The 14872-nt window shown below is 41.5% G+C and overlaps 1 protein-coding gene across 1 annotated transcript in view; it reads right to left on the bottom strand.

Annotated features, from left to right (window-relative positions):
• Positions 1–14455, bottom strand: part of RLF (RLF zinc finger) — a 45785-nt gene extending 31330 nt beyond the window's left edge. The window contains exons 1-3 of the mRNA XM_014881276.2: positions 14270–14455; positions 8993–9147; positions 3086–3167 (exon numbers count right to left, since the gene is read on the bottom strand). Of these exons, the coding sequence (XP_014736762.2) occupies positions 3086–3167; positions 8993–9147; positions 14270–14422 (390 nt within the window). The 5' untranslated portion in view covers positions 14423–14455. The remainder of the gene's footprint in view (positions 1–3085; positions 3168–8992; positions 9148–14269) is intronic.
• Between the last annotated feature and the right edge of the window lie 417 nt (positions 14456–14872).

A 14872-nucleotide genomic window follows, 5' to 3' on the forward strand; every position in this document is an offset into this window, starting at 1 on the left:
GGACAGTCCCTCACCTTGATGCTTTGAAATGCAAGCCTTGAATAACCTTTGACATTCCTGGGATGAAAATTTATTTGAAGTTTCACTGACTCCCATTACCCACGTAGATTATTACAGAGCAACAATTACTGCAGGCAGGTTGGAAAAATACCTCCCAAATTAGGAGTTATAGTCTTCTGAAGTCACACTTGTCCATGTTGTTAGGAAAGCAATATGCACATTTACATCAATCACTCTTGGGCATGTGCTAACATAATATTCTGTGGTGCTTTCCTACTGGATTTGCCTGGAGATCTGCACATCAACACAGTCACACAGGGGCTTTAAACCCACAAGACAGACTACAAGTGATTCCTGTCTGAAAGTGTCTACTGCTCTTCATATGACTTACATACTCCTCCTGTGGTGACAAGTGGCTTCCTACTCTACTCCAAGGCAGGGTACAAGCATTCTCATACTTCTGCCAGAGAGCTACTTCAAAATCTTCTTTAAAACATCTGTTTGTAGAAGTCCACAAACCTCTTCAGCAAGCTTTCAGAATATCACCATATTTAATCAGTTCACTATCTGAACTATGGGGAGCATTAGGTGAGTGTTGAACTTGGAAGCTGTAGCTTCAAAAAGTCACTACAAAAGTCAAGTATATATCACTACTCCTGGCAGCAGCACATCTTGAATTTTCCCTTAGTTCTAAAAATTGACATGAGAGATCTGAGCTTGGTGCCACCCTTTGTAGAACCCCAGAAGATAAGTGCTCACAGGTATGTCTCAAACACCAATGGTGAGATGCTGAGGACCCAAGCAAGGATTGTTGCTAATAACCAAGGACTGTTGGTAATAACACACTGAAAAAGAACAAAATGTGGCTGGAGAATGGGCCATGTGGACCTAGGACAGCACTTTTTTGTGAAAAACATCCTTGTTCCTGGAGATAATCACAACACAATCCAGCACAGGTTCAGGAATGAGATTCTGAAGTGGGGATGGATGGTAGCAGGGAGATCAAGATCACTCAAGACCTCCAAAGCTCTCTGGCCCATTTCCAGAGGGGTCTGAAAAACTTGACTGCACATAACTGCAGAGCTAATTTGCATAAAAAGTGAGAAAGCTGCCTTCAGGGCAGGAAAACCTATCCATAATACAATACCCCCACTAAGCCTAGGTGGTAGCTCCAGGATCCCAGACATCCCCTCAGCTGGACCAACCCTGCAACCAGGACTGGTGATCTCTTTTTCTCTTGTTCTCTCTCTTCATTCTTACCTTACCTCTTTATCCAATCCCCCTGCTGTGTGCCTGCACAGCAGGTCAAACACTAACATACCAATTTCCATGCCAAGCATGTAATTTACTAATAAAATTCTGTGAGTTTTTGCATATCCTCTGACTTCAGTAGATTCTTAAGGCCACAAGCATTTACAAATCTTGGATGCTCTATCCCTCTTAAGAGTGGGACATCACACCCTTCAACCACTGGAATTTAACAGCTCCCTTCCAACATATTCAGCAAAACCAGAGCCTTCTAATCGACCTAGACCTGTTCTCTATTGACAGAAGTACCAAAGTTTGATCACTTCTTTCAAAATTCTAGAAATGCACAGATTTGTTACCTCACAGAAATTACTAAACTTGGTAACAAGAATTCCCCTTGCAGATCACTCCAGTTAAAAGCTAGCAACTGTTAGAGCTGCACTGTAACTCTGCTGTAATGAGCAAAAGCCTGTATATGCCCTCTCATATTCTGAATATGAGAGAATATCTTGTTTCAGGTCTAGGCCATCTCAGTTACAAACATATTTGCCTTTTAGTTTAAGATCACAAGACTTAGGGGAGACCTTATCAGCATCTTCCAGTATTTAGCTAGAAAAACAGATGGATACTCCCTTTTTACAAGAACTCACATGGAAGAGACATGGGGTAATAATGGGTACAAGTTACTCCTGGGGAAATTCTGATTGGATATATCCCTGTCACCACTAAGGCCATAGGATTTAAACTGTACCTACTGCATTTCTTTCTATTACCAAGTACATGCTAAACCAAACTGTTTCTAGGGTTCCCAGGATAATAAATATTCCAGGGTATTTCAGGAAAATTAGGTTTCTCTACATCTGGTATCACTCAAGCACAGACCACCTCTGGCCCTTCTGCTGCTAGCAGGACTACAGAGCTCTGCTAGACTGCTTCTCTCAGTTTAAAGTGACAGCTTTATTCATCTTCAGTCTACTGAAAAGTTTTCACACCTGTTTCCTTGACTGCAGGGAAAACAAATGCAGAAACTCAGCATTAGCATCTTCAGAGCTACTGCAGCAGTAGCCAAGCCTCAGGGGCTGACAAAATCCCCAGTCAAAGGAATATAAGGTGTTGAGATAAAGACAGCTGCAAGGTCTAAGTTCACTTCCAACTATTTCCTGCCAAGGTCTTCCCTTCAGTAACTCACAGCTGAGATTAGCTTCCAACTTCACCAGTCACAGTTAAAGCCAGCACAGACAACAGCAGCAACAGAGCAGGCCCTGGTCCTGGAAGGGTCCATCAATACGAATACAGCAACAGCACTGCTGTCCTTCAGCTCCACGAGGAACACCAGACTAAAACCCAGAAAACATCTCTTCTTCCTACACAGCCTACATTAGCCATCTTGATCTGAGTGCATAAAGAAACACTTCAGGAACTACATGGACTTAAGACCTGTCCTACCACTTCCATCCCTCTCAAATCAGGTACAGACACCAACCTGCCACTCACTCCTCCACAAAAGCTCTTTTATCATCAAAGCAATGCTTCAGAGCTGTTAAATTCCTTCATTTAACTCTGTCTCTCACAGAAATAATTCAATCAAGACTTACTAAGGTTCTCCTGCCTAAGCTGACATCAACCATGTGCCTATAAATATGCTGTTGGGCCTCCAGACTCCCAGCACAGTTGCTGCAGTCAGACTTGTGCTGCTCAGAAATTCTTGCTGCCTTGGTAACAGCAATGCAGGACAAGTGGAACTCAGGGGAAGGGTGGAAGAGAGGGAATACAACTGCAGCCTTATTCTTTTTATTTTAAATATGTAAATTGCAAAAAAGAAATTCAGAACACTTACCTGAATGGATTGATGGAATCCTAACCACACCTCATGTGGCAATTCACTTTCAGGAATTGAAAGCAGTAGCTCAAAACAACTCCTGGAAAAGCAAAAGGCAAGTAAACAAGCTACCTGAACACATTCTCTTGTTACATTAAATAACATTTCTGGCACATGCTACTTAGTATTCAGATAAGCAATGACAGTAACACTGAAACATGTTAGATTGTGCAAATCAATCAAAGGCCTGAAACAGCCTGTAAATCAGGCATGATTCATCAAATGGAAACAGTGCTCCTTTTTACTACACACAATCTCTCTAATTTAAGATTGCAGCTACTCTTGTAAGATCCACTCAAGTCCATTCAACGTAGCTCAGGAACATTGTATCACAGAATTCTGTTCTTTCTTCTCAAAGGAAACCTAATAACCATTCTAAATAAAGCTCACTGGAGTCCAGCACAGTCTCTGCCTACAGGGACAATGACAGCCAGCTTCACCTAACTCCACATTTCTGCACTGACATACATAAAGCAAAAAACCCAGGAAACATCTTGACAGCAGTCACATATATCAGCACAACAATGGATCTGGACAAGATGTGTCAAGAGGAGCATCAGCACCTAGAAACATCTTATGGGCCTTTGATACCAACTGGGGGAACATTGCAACACCTACAGCACAAACTGCAGCCTGCCATGGCAGGACTGCTGCCTGTCTTGCTCTCAAACAGCAGCTATTCAACCTCGTACAGAACACAGGCACTGCCTAAAACCCGACTGAACAATTGGATGTAGTCACACCAAAGTGTTAACCATGACACCCTGCCTAGAGATTCACAAGACTTACACACAGCAGAAGCATTTTCATAAATTTTGACAATACAAGGAAAGAAAACTAATCTAGGACACCACCTATAAAAAAGCACTGAATCATTGCTATAAACTACATCTACACTGTTGGATAGTTTCAACTCATGTTATTTTTTCTTCAAAACATTCTCTCTCAAATATTAAACAGAAGAATAGGGCAACATATTCAGTCTTATCATAGACAGCCAGAACTGAGCTTGGGGAAGTGGAAAAGGAAGAGATGACCATAAAGCAAAGACAAGTTTCTTTAGCACTCAAAAAGAATGTCCATCTTCCTCCTGACTTCTGATAAATGCATTGAGTTACCTACCAAATGCTATGCCTACTCAGTTTTTAGCCAGATTCAGCAGTCACATACATCAAGAAGATCAAATGGATGAAAAAAGCTCTAAGCTGTAATCTAACACTTGTATTAGATTGGCAGAAAACAGAACAGCACTCACCACTGTTATTCCATCATTATTCACACCATTAGGCATGACACTTTGCTGCTAATGAAAAAGTTGGCAACAGGACCACCAGATACTCCAACTGTCATAGGTCTCAGTTCAATAAAATAATCAGGACTTTGTTTTGCCTTGGACTCCAGCTTGGCAGTACAAGTTAATTCACCAGCCCAAATGCTGAGACCCAGGTAGCTGCTAACAGACTATCAAAACCAACTTTAAGAAACACCTGAACCCTATTTCAACATAAAAAAATCCTAAAACTTACAAAAACCCAACAAAACAACAACAAGAAAACCAACAAAAACCTCCAAACAAAAAACCAACAACAAATCAACCAACCAAGAAAATCCCTAGGTCTATGTTCTGTTTTCATCCATGTCACACAGACTGTACACCCAGTACATTTGCAAACTTCATGGTCAATGTGCTTTTGTAAAGTCTCCTGATGCACACCTCACTTTCAGACTTAATCCTACCCATGTCCACTTTCAACTCCTAGAATTGCTTTTTCTAGAACATTTCTTTTTCATAGATATATGATATTGGTTATGTAATACAATAGACTTGAAGAAAATGACAAAGCAAGCTCTTAAGCATCATTTTTCTAAACTTAAGCATTAAGTTGCTACTTGGACAGTGAAAAAATCTGCAATTATGTTCTTAAAGCATTGTATATACAGAGTGAGATAGTCTAGGAAGACAAGAGGATTTAATTTATGCCTCCAGAGTTATTGTCTGTTGTAGGAACACAGGACTGATCTGAATTAAAAGGCAAAAGTTCTTTTGCTGCAAGTCTTCCTCAGGATCCCAACACAGAGCACTCAGGTCTGGAAATCACTCCATAAGAAATCTGGAGCTCCAGATATATAAGCCAGCATGTAAAACAACTTGGAGCACAATTGTAAAAGTAATATCCAGGATATTCCAATTACAATTTCCTTGGCAAAAAAATAATTAGAATTCTAAGTCAATTAACTAAGTTCTTTTTGTAAGAATTGATTCAAACACACAGGTGCATAAGAACTTCTCTACTGCCAAGGGGGACAGCACACTGTTCAGCTTAATTCTTCCTTTTGGTCCTTATTATACAATACTTCATAACACACCTCTGTCCTTGAAATCCCATTTTCCTCTTTATTGTAATGCAACTAAATGGAGTTTACATGTCATGGTTAGGCCACAAATCAAAATACCAGGATCATGCCATGAAGTCCAGTCTCTCTAATCCTACTCTACCAGTACCACCACAATGCCTACCTATACAAAACTCAATTCCAAACTTCAATCACAATTTTTGCAAATAAGCTGTAATGGGTGAATGTTTACATTATTAGAAAAAATATTATTCAACTGAAACACTCAACTTCAAAATATCTTTTAAGAAAAGGTGTCCTAGATATAAACTTCTTTATTTTGGAATAAATAACTATATGCAATATTCAACATATTATTTGCATACAATTTTTCTGTAATCACTTTATACCTCATTCACAGAAATTTTTAAAAATAAACTTTAAAACCTTTCAGAAGCCTGTTCATCTTTAGATTGTATTAGAACACTTTTCCTATCCTAATCTTCTTAGAGACACAAAGATGACTCATTACACATTGGATTACCAGCAGGAATCATTTACTTGTTGCCAGGAATTATCCTGTGCTCATTAAGATTTGAATTAACTCTTAATGACAGACAGCAGAGTGGTGAATGCAAGCTAGTGAATCAAACTGCAGCAGTGAGTTAGGCTGAGAACAGAATAACTAAGGGACAAACAGCCCAGTGTCACCTGGCCCTGCTCAGAGAGCTGTGGGAAATGAAAGCAACATCTGCCAGATGCCACAGCTACAACCCATGGGTGACACAGAGCCCCAGGCTGCAGGCAGACTGCTCTTATTGGTTCAATACAGTTCTGCTTCTTAAACCATGGCACTCAAATCTCCTTTCACTTTTTATGGTTGAAAAAAACCATACAGACACCTTCTCAAAGTTGTAGGAGTGGTAAATTCCCGTTCAGTTCAGTGCCATCACAGCACACAGGAGAAAGAGGAAAGCACTCAAATCTTAGTTACTGACAAAAACAACTTACACCAAATATTTCTTCTTTTTTAATCTATTAATCTTAGAATCATAAAAACCACTTTCAGATGGAAGTAAAATTTTCATTGTGATGGTAACATGGCACCTTCCCCCTCACAGCAGCCTCAGAAAAAGAACACTCACAGAAGCTGGGGTGAATAACCAGCTTCAGGGGTCTCCTGGGATTCACAAGCACAGCCAGCTGTCACTGAAAGACACCTCTGATATGGCTAATTCTTTATTAATTCTTCTACAGAGGCAATACTTCTGAAATAGTAATACTGGGGGTGAGGGAATGCACTGTGCTTTGGGGCTGTGAGAATAACCTGCCCAAGTTCCACTTGAGCAAAGCAGGTCATGGCCAAAAAGAACATTCCTGTTTCCCATCCACACACATCAACCTACAAGAGCAACCACTCCAAGCTTTTTTTTTGTTTCCTAAGGTTGGACAGTGGACCTACAATATCTCCCACTGCATGAACATCATGGGAGGCACAGTCCCTACATCGTGTCAGCTGAACTGTGAATGCACAAAGGACCTCAGCAGGGAAAACCACAGTATACTGAGTTCTGCTGTTCCTGGCTCACCCTGCTGAGAAACATCTTCTTTTCTCCAGAAGGAATGTTGAAAGGGAAGGAGGATTTCAATAGGAAGTAGAGAAAGAGAACTTCTGCTCTTAAACAGCAAATTTGCTCATTTTACTTGCATCAATATTCAAGTCTGAAAACACAGGGTGTCTGACAGCTGTGGGTAACCCAACTGTCTCCCCAAAAATCACAATTACATGGGAACAGCATGGTTTTGTGTCCCTAGCTAGGTAAACAGCTTTCCTCCCTCATAGAAACTCAACTTTTATCTTTAATTCCCTGCTCTAACCTCTCTCACTCCCTTGGAGACTTATGAAGAAGAAAAAACGTGGGAGAGTTAATGTGGGCATGCCATTTACCTCACCCTATCTTCCACCTCACTCTTTGTATTTCTCATTCTTCAGATTCCTTTCAAAGGTAATCATAAGAAAGAGGAGATTCCAGCAAGTCAGCTTTTCTACTGTCCTTTAACACAAGGTTTTCTGAATATACAAGCTACAACAAACTCCTCACATTGAAAGCTGAAAAAAAAACATATTGGCAAAACCAGAATATTCTGATATTTCTTATCAAGAGAAAAGCAATTTTGATACAGAAGTGCAATTTACACCCCAACATATCTAACAGTGGCAAAATATATAGAAAATACTCCAAGTAGAGATGCCCTGCAAACAGACACTAAAAGACAAACTAAAAGAAAAACTTTTAAAATTATATAAGTAGGAAACAACAAAATATAGAAGCTAATTAACAGCAATATGATGAAGACAGTAATACTCTATCCTTAAGGGGCCAGTCTGCAAGAGTAAGGAAGATATTTTGCCAAAAATGTGTATCCTGTACCAGGTAAATGATTTAGCAGTTAAAGTTTAAGGTTTCCATAGTAAGAACCTAAGACACACTTCTCCTGATTTCACATGTTTTCAAAAAACCCAAAAACACTCCTAGCTCACACATTTCTCACAATTAAATAGAAAATAATTCAAGGCATCATTTGGAGATAATCTGTTTCTGAGCTGTTCATTTATATGGCAAGTCAGTCCAAATAAATAAATAAATAAAGCATTTGACCAAGGAGTTCACTGCTGAAGTCCATCTGAAAGAGAACACCCGAGTTCACACCACAAAACAAGTATGAGACTGAAAAAAAACCCCCAAAACTGTCAGAGAATCACTTTTATTCTATGATGATCTTCATATTCAAGGTTCTTCACCCTCTGTCCTCAGATGAAACCTCACTAGCAAGGAAGGACCAGCACATCACTTCAGGTTATACTGATTATACCCCAGACTACCCTGTTCAATTTTAAAAAGCTGCTTTGCACTTAGGACAGACTTTGAGGAACTACAAATTATCCCAGTTCAGCTGATGAACTATAAATTGGTTCTCTGTTCTGTTCCAGGAATTGCTGTGCTTTAAATCATGTCTAGTCTGCTTTGCAGTCTTATAGCACAACTCAGACTGCCATGAACACAAATCAGCCTGTTCTTTTCAACAAGGGCCACGTTCAGAATGCCCCTGCACCAAAGGGGACAGGACACACAAAGCTGCAACTGCACTGCAAGGGATACAGGTTAATTAATCCATGCATGAAGGTCTAATATTGAAGCTTCTGTTTAATGACTACTACACTAAGCTTGCTCTACAGAAAATAATACTTGAAGAATGTTTTAAGAAAGAACAAAACCTTCCTAATATTTACATGATTATACAAATACAGAAGAACAAAGTCTTAAAACTTGTCCACATTAATTAATTAAATGCTCAAATACATTTTTGTGGCATGGTTAAAAATGAACTAAAGACATTTACTAGATAAATTGCAAATACAGTTGTCAAATTAAGCAATAAACTATTTCAACAGCTTGTACTTTAATTTATAAAGTGTGGTTCTTTATAAAACAACAACAAAAAAAATTAATATACCAACTTAAAACTTACAGCACTAGCCTGCCAAGTACCAAAAGAACATCTTCGCATTCTGTAGTCAAGTAAGGTCTTGCATTAGCAAAGCTTTGGATGGAGATTCGATACACTTCCAAAAAAGGTAAAATATGTTCTGATGCACCCCGACTGCCAGCATACTGGAGCAGTGTCTGAAACAAAATGAGTTATCATTAGAAGTTCTCATAACACACTTTTGCTTAAAAACAAATCAATATACAATATCAAACACATACAGCGCAATAATTCTGGAAGTGAGAAATTTTTACTCTGAAGGAGAATTTGAAGTGGCAGCTTTTCACCTCAACAGAAATTCTCCCTTTCATTGAAATATCTTTTTATCTACTTCATTGTTTTGACGAAGTTATCAGAAATTCTACTGATTCAATTGGCAGAAACATGAGTTATTAAGCAGAAAATACAGGGAGAAGTGCTACACTTAGCTCCTTTTGTACAACTACCATGGAGACAGAACCATGTGTGTAACACTGGAATCTTTATTACTGGTGAGAACGCAGGGAAAATAGGAAGAAACTCAAGATTAGGAACATTACTACAGGTGTAGTGTTTTAAAGATACATGCATTACTCACACAGCAAACATGAACCAGAAAGGGACACAAAACCCAGATCCAGTCATTACATAGGCATTTTTCAAATGCAAAATTACTCCAGATTTTCCTCCTTGACCACAGCAATCCCACATTCCCAGGGCACAGTACTAAAGCAGCAATATCAAATCTAGCCAGTTCTAATAGAAATCACATCAACACAGGAACAACACCAGTATGTCCCAAACTTTTTAACACATACCTCCACTATTGTGCTGTGCTGACAGGCTATGAAGAACGATTTGAGACAAGCAGGGCACTGAGCTGAGGAAGCTCAGCTCCTCTGACTGATTGTTTCACAAGGAACACCCTTCCCTGAACAGCACCTCCAGAGCAGTGATGCTTGCATACTTACCAGCTCCCTCTGCCATGTGGGACTCCCCCTAGACTAAACAAGGTAACAATCCTGATTAAAGCCAGCTGCCAATGAAACAAAACCAATAAAAAAGGCTGTGCTTTTTGGAATCCTTAGGGCCAAGACCGCAGGGAAAAATAAAAGTTCAGATTGCTTCACCCTACCATTGAAAACAAGTCTAATGGTCCTACAAGGATGGTGCTGCCGTATCAGTTTTCAAATCACTTCAAGTTAGGACTCTGACACAACAAACTTATTTTAACACCTTAAAAAAACCCCATATGATCCTATCAGATGGTGAATGGAGGGAGGACACTATGAAACAAACCCTACTACAAGCTTGCTAAAACCAAATGCAGCCATACTAATGACCAAAAATTTCTTAGACAAAATCTACCCTCCACCACAGCAAGAAATAAGTGGCCAGTATCCAACGTTACATCAGTGACACAACTGTACTATACCACTCCTTGCCTAAAAACAATGCAGACTAGCAAATCATGTGCACTTAAGAAAAAGAAATCTATAAAAAACACCATCTAAGAATCAGTAGTCTGCTGTTTTGGGGATTGTTCTCCAACAATTCATTAATAGAACTTCTGGGTGAATGAAAGTCACAAACTTTCCCAAAACCCCACATAATATTAATAGTTATAAAGACATATAGTCATAAAGACATAAAGTGAGGAGCAGGAAATTGGAAGTTTGCAGAAATGATCCTTATGCACAGCACAGAGATCATCAGCTGCAGCAGTGAATGGTGAGAAATACCAGTCTTCAAGCTTATTTAACAGATTAATGAAGGATTTGATAATTTAACTCAAATCATATATTGCTTTGTAGCATTAAATCACGTTCAAAGACTGTCAAGCTGCAATCCCCAGAGTCAACTGATGACTATCATAAATCAGCTGTTTAGTAAAGTCAGCAGTAACACCACCATTACAGTGACTACAAAAACAGATCAAACACACCAATCCCTGCACATTTCTAAACATACATCCATGAAAACCAATCTATTTTAAAAGCCAAATTTAGTACTCAATTATTTTGACAGACACTTTGATCATAAACTACTTGGTCTGTGTAAACCATAAAACACAGCAGAATACTTTGTAATATTAAATACATATTCTAGAAAACACTGCACCCTTGCTCAAGTGCAATTTGAGCACTGGGATCAAAGTCTTAAAGCTAGCATTTAGGAATTCACCGAGTAACCATTTATGAGAAACTTCTTGTCAAATACATAAACAATGTATCTTTCAGTGTAAAAAACAGATTCAAGGTGACAGAGTTATTAATAGCTTAAACTTCAAGGATCTGCAGTTTTGATCATTATGATGCTATTAGTATTAGCATATTGACAAATCAGCCAAATGTGGTAACTGTATCAGAGAAGTTCTTCAAAGCCCTTGTGCTATTTCACAAGTAATAGTTATTTAGTTGTCCACTACAGATTTCTCCCGGCAGTCTATTCAAAAACTACTATGGAAAAATAATTTGACAGAATTAGATAATCTACATGTTTAAGGGATTTTCAAGTAACAACTTAGAAGCAATTACCTGATCAGAGTATTCATGCATGTGAAGTCTGGTTGACACATGCCCACTTACACTTCATCCCATCCTCCTCTTTGATTCCAGTAACCCATGGGCAAGTGCAGAGGCCACATCCACCTAATGTGTAACATTCACACCAGCCCAGGCCCTCCACACCACACCGATTTTCATGTTCTGCAATGACAGAACACCTGCTTAGCTGCACTTCCTCAGAAGAATCATTTTTTTTGCTTGGTCCCAATTTAAAGACTAAGATCTCAAAGTTTCCTGACCTAGTGTTACAGTTTTGAGACTCCTTAAAACACTTCATCCTCTTCTCAACTATATCTGATTACACAACATCTTCAACAATTTCAGAAAGCCCACAGCTGCTGACAGATGGGATGCTTTGACATCCTACAACCTCCATTTCACTGATAAGTGTTCTTCCTATTTATGATAGCACAGCCTCAAACGCTGCCCTCAGTCATTCTATCTGGCTGTGTGGTACATACTGCTCCCCACAAAAAAACGTGTTTTTCCCAAGGTGAATGTGCAAAGCATTCATGCCTATACAATATAAAGCTGCAGAGTCAATCCATTATTTAGGCATCAACAGTTTCTTTGTTATCCTGGACAACAGTACTATTTTCCCGTTTAAAAATAGGGATCTTCAAGGAAATTGGAACATCCAGCATCACTCCCCCTAAGAGCTACTGGAAAGCTGCACACACAGCACGTTTACAAGCAGTAAAACAGCATTCAGACAGCTCAAAACATAGGAAATTCACTAATTTGGTTCATAGTTTGCATGACAGCCATGGTAATTTTCACAGCAAAATAGAGCACCTTCCAGGCCCCTGCCTCAGCTGTACTCACAGGATGGCAAATGTAAAAAGCATTTCAGCTCTCCTTACATCAGCTACTTCCTAAAATCAAACTTAAGCCCAGATAAATTCAGTAAATTCAGCTTCTTTCTAGACACATTCTGCTGTAGCTTAATAACTTTATGACAAGCTATCAGTGGCACCTTCCAAGTAATTACTACAAGACTGAGCTCCCTAAATTTCACTAATGGGCAGACCTTAAGTTATTTTAGTTATCACAAACATCCCCTGTCAGGAGAAACCCAGACATAAAATTACACCCCACCCACAGTGTCTGACTGCACAATGACATCACAAATTCATCCTCTGTTGAAGTTGCTGCAGGACAAACCAGCAGCTCCATGTCCCCCACGGCATCTCCTGGAGTACAGGCACAACAATCCAAAGGGTCCCAGACCGATGGCAACTCAAAACCAATCTTTTCCATTTTTATCTCATCCATTTTTAACATAGTATTTTAAAATCACACCACAATATTAGCACAAGGACCTAGAGGGCAACGTTATTTGTGGGGTTTGTTGTTGTTGTTTGCTTTTTTTTCCTTTTAGGTAGCAGAACTGGCTTTCACCACATTCCACTGATCAAGTATCTCTAAAGCTTCTTCTGTACCAAACTAAACTGGGAAACTGGACCTGTACACACACAGACCACCTTGACAACCACTCTTAAGTGTCAGCTGAATATTTATGTCAATGTTCTGACACAATATCCACCACTGGAAACAATTTTAGCAAAACCTAAACATGGACAGAGCCACACTTTTTTGCAGGCTCCATGTCAATGCAAGGTCACAGATCTTCACCACATATTGAACTTGGGACAAACACAGCAGGACGCAGCTGCACCCTGCAGTCTGGGAGGAAGGAGTTTTGAAACCTGGTAAATACATTTATTCTCTTGTTTCAGTAAGTGATGAGCTAAACACCCTCCGAGAATGGCATGGCAAAGCACACAACCTGTGGATGCAAAATGGAAGGCTCTGAAGGGTAACACCACTTATACATGATTTGTGACACACCAGCAAGCTTTTTTCTCTTATCTTGCCATTCACGAGTCAAATAGCTTTATCAGTTTTTATAGCTTTATCGGCTGAGGTGTTGTAAATTATTTTAGAAAACAGATCTTTTATTTCTTACTATAAAACCCACAATTTCTTCAGACTCAACAAGAACAACTCTCCAACCCAGCATCATCACAACAATTTTTCAACCTTAGAGCCCACAGTAAATGATGGTGTGAGTGTAGTAAAAATTAATTAACCATTGGAAGAGTTTACTTAAGAACGAGTTATCTCCATCACTGTGGCTTTAATCAAGATCAGCTCTTCTTCTAGAAATTAGGACCTTGGAGATCTTCCTCTGTGTTACACTAAGCAAGTATTCAAGAGAAGATATCCAAACCACAGATCATTCAGTGACTGAAGGGCACTGTAGGCCCTTACAGGTCAGCAAGCACTCCTTGCACGGCACGGCAGATTTCAAACAAGGCGGAATACGCAGATTTGATCCCGAGACAGGTGAACCGCAGCCAACTGGAGGTCTCGGAACCGAGCCAAGACTGCACCGAGAAAATGCGGTAAGGCCCGCCTGCCCCAGAGACCCACCCGAGGGCCTCAGGATGTCCCGGTCCGAAGCAATGCCAAAGCCCAAAGGCGAGCAGTGCCCTCGGCCCCAGGCTGGCGGCGCAGAGCCCACGGGGCGGCCTCGGCAGGGCGTGCACAGCCCCGCTGGGCAGTCGGGCACGGTGCCCCGAGCCCTGCGCACCGCCAGCCTGGGGAGAGCGAGCGCCCAGCGCGGCAGTCCCGTGCCTGCCCGGCCGCATCCTCGCTGCCCGTACCCGGCCCGCAGCCCGCGCCGCGGCCCGCCCCGCCCGGCTCCTACCTGGCAGAAGCCCCGGCAGTAGGCTCGGGACGAGGCCTCCGACACCTCCTGCTCGCGCAGCTCCGTCTGCAGCTGCCAGAGGCGAGCGCGGAGCGCCGGCACCACCCGCGACACCTCCGGCCGCGCCGCCGCCTCGGCCTCCGCGTCCGCCATCTGCACCCGGCCCTACTGCGCGTAGGCACCGGTCACGTGACACGGCGCTGACATCATCGGCCAGGGACGGCGTCACGTGACTCGCGCACGTGACGCGTCGCTGTGCCCGCGCGCGTGACGCCCCACGTGACGAGGCGGCGGCGCGCGCGGCCCTCAGCGTGAGGGGGCGGGGCCGGCGGGCGCCTTAGCCCCGCCCCCCGGGGGCCGTGAGGGCTCCGGCCCGGCGGGACGGGGACACCGGCACGGCCTGGCAGTGTCAGCCCCTGTGCCATAGAGGAGACCGACTGCAGGGCTGAGGGACTTGGAAGGTGATAATGCACGCCGGCCAGAGACAGCTTTCAACCTTAGACTGCCGTTATTTTAATCTCCCGTTTAGCAGCGCGTTGTTGAAAGCAGAACGTTCGTGTCTCTAGAATAGCCCTGGAGCGGCTGTTGCCCAGACACGGGAAC

The sequence above is a fragment of the Sturnus vulgaris genome, chromosome 24 (genome assembly GCF_052056855.1).
Source record: "Sturnus vulgaris isolate bStuVul1 chromosome 24, bStuVul1.hap1, whole genome shotgun sequence".
In the NCBI taxonomy this organism is placed as follows: Eukaryota; Metazoa; Chordata; class Aves; order Passeriformes; family Sturnidae; genus Sturnus; species Sturnus vulgaris.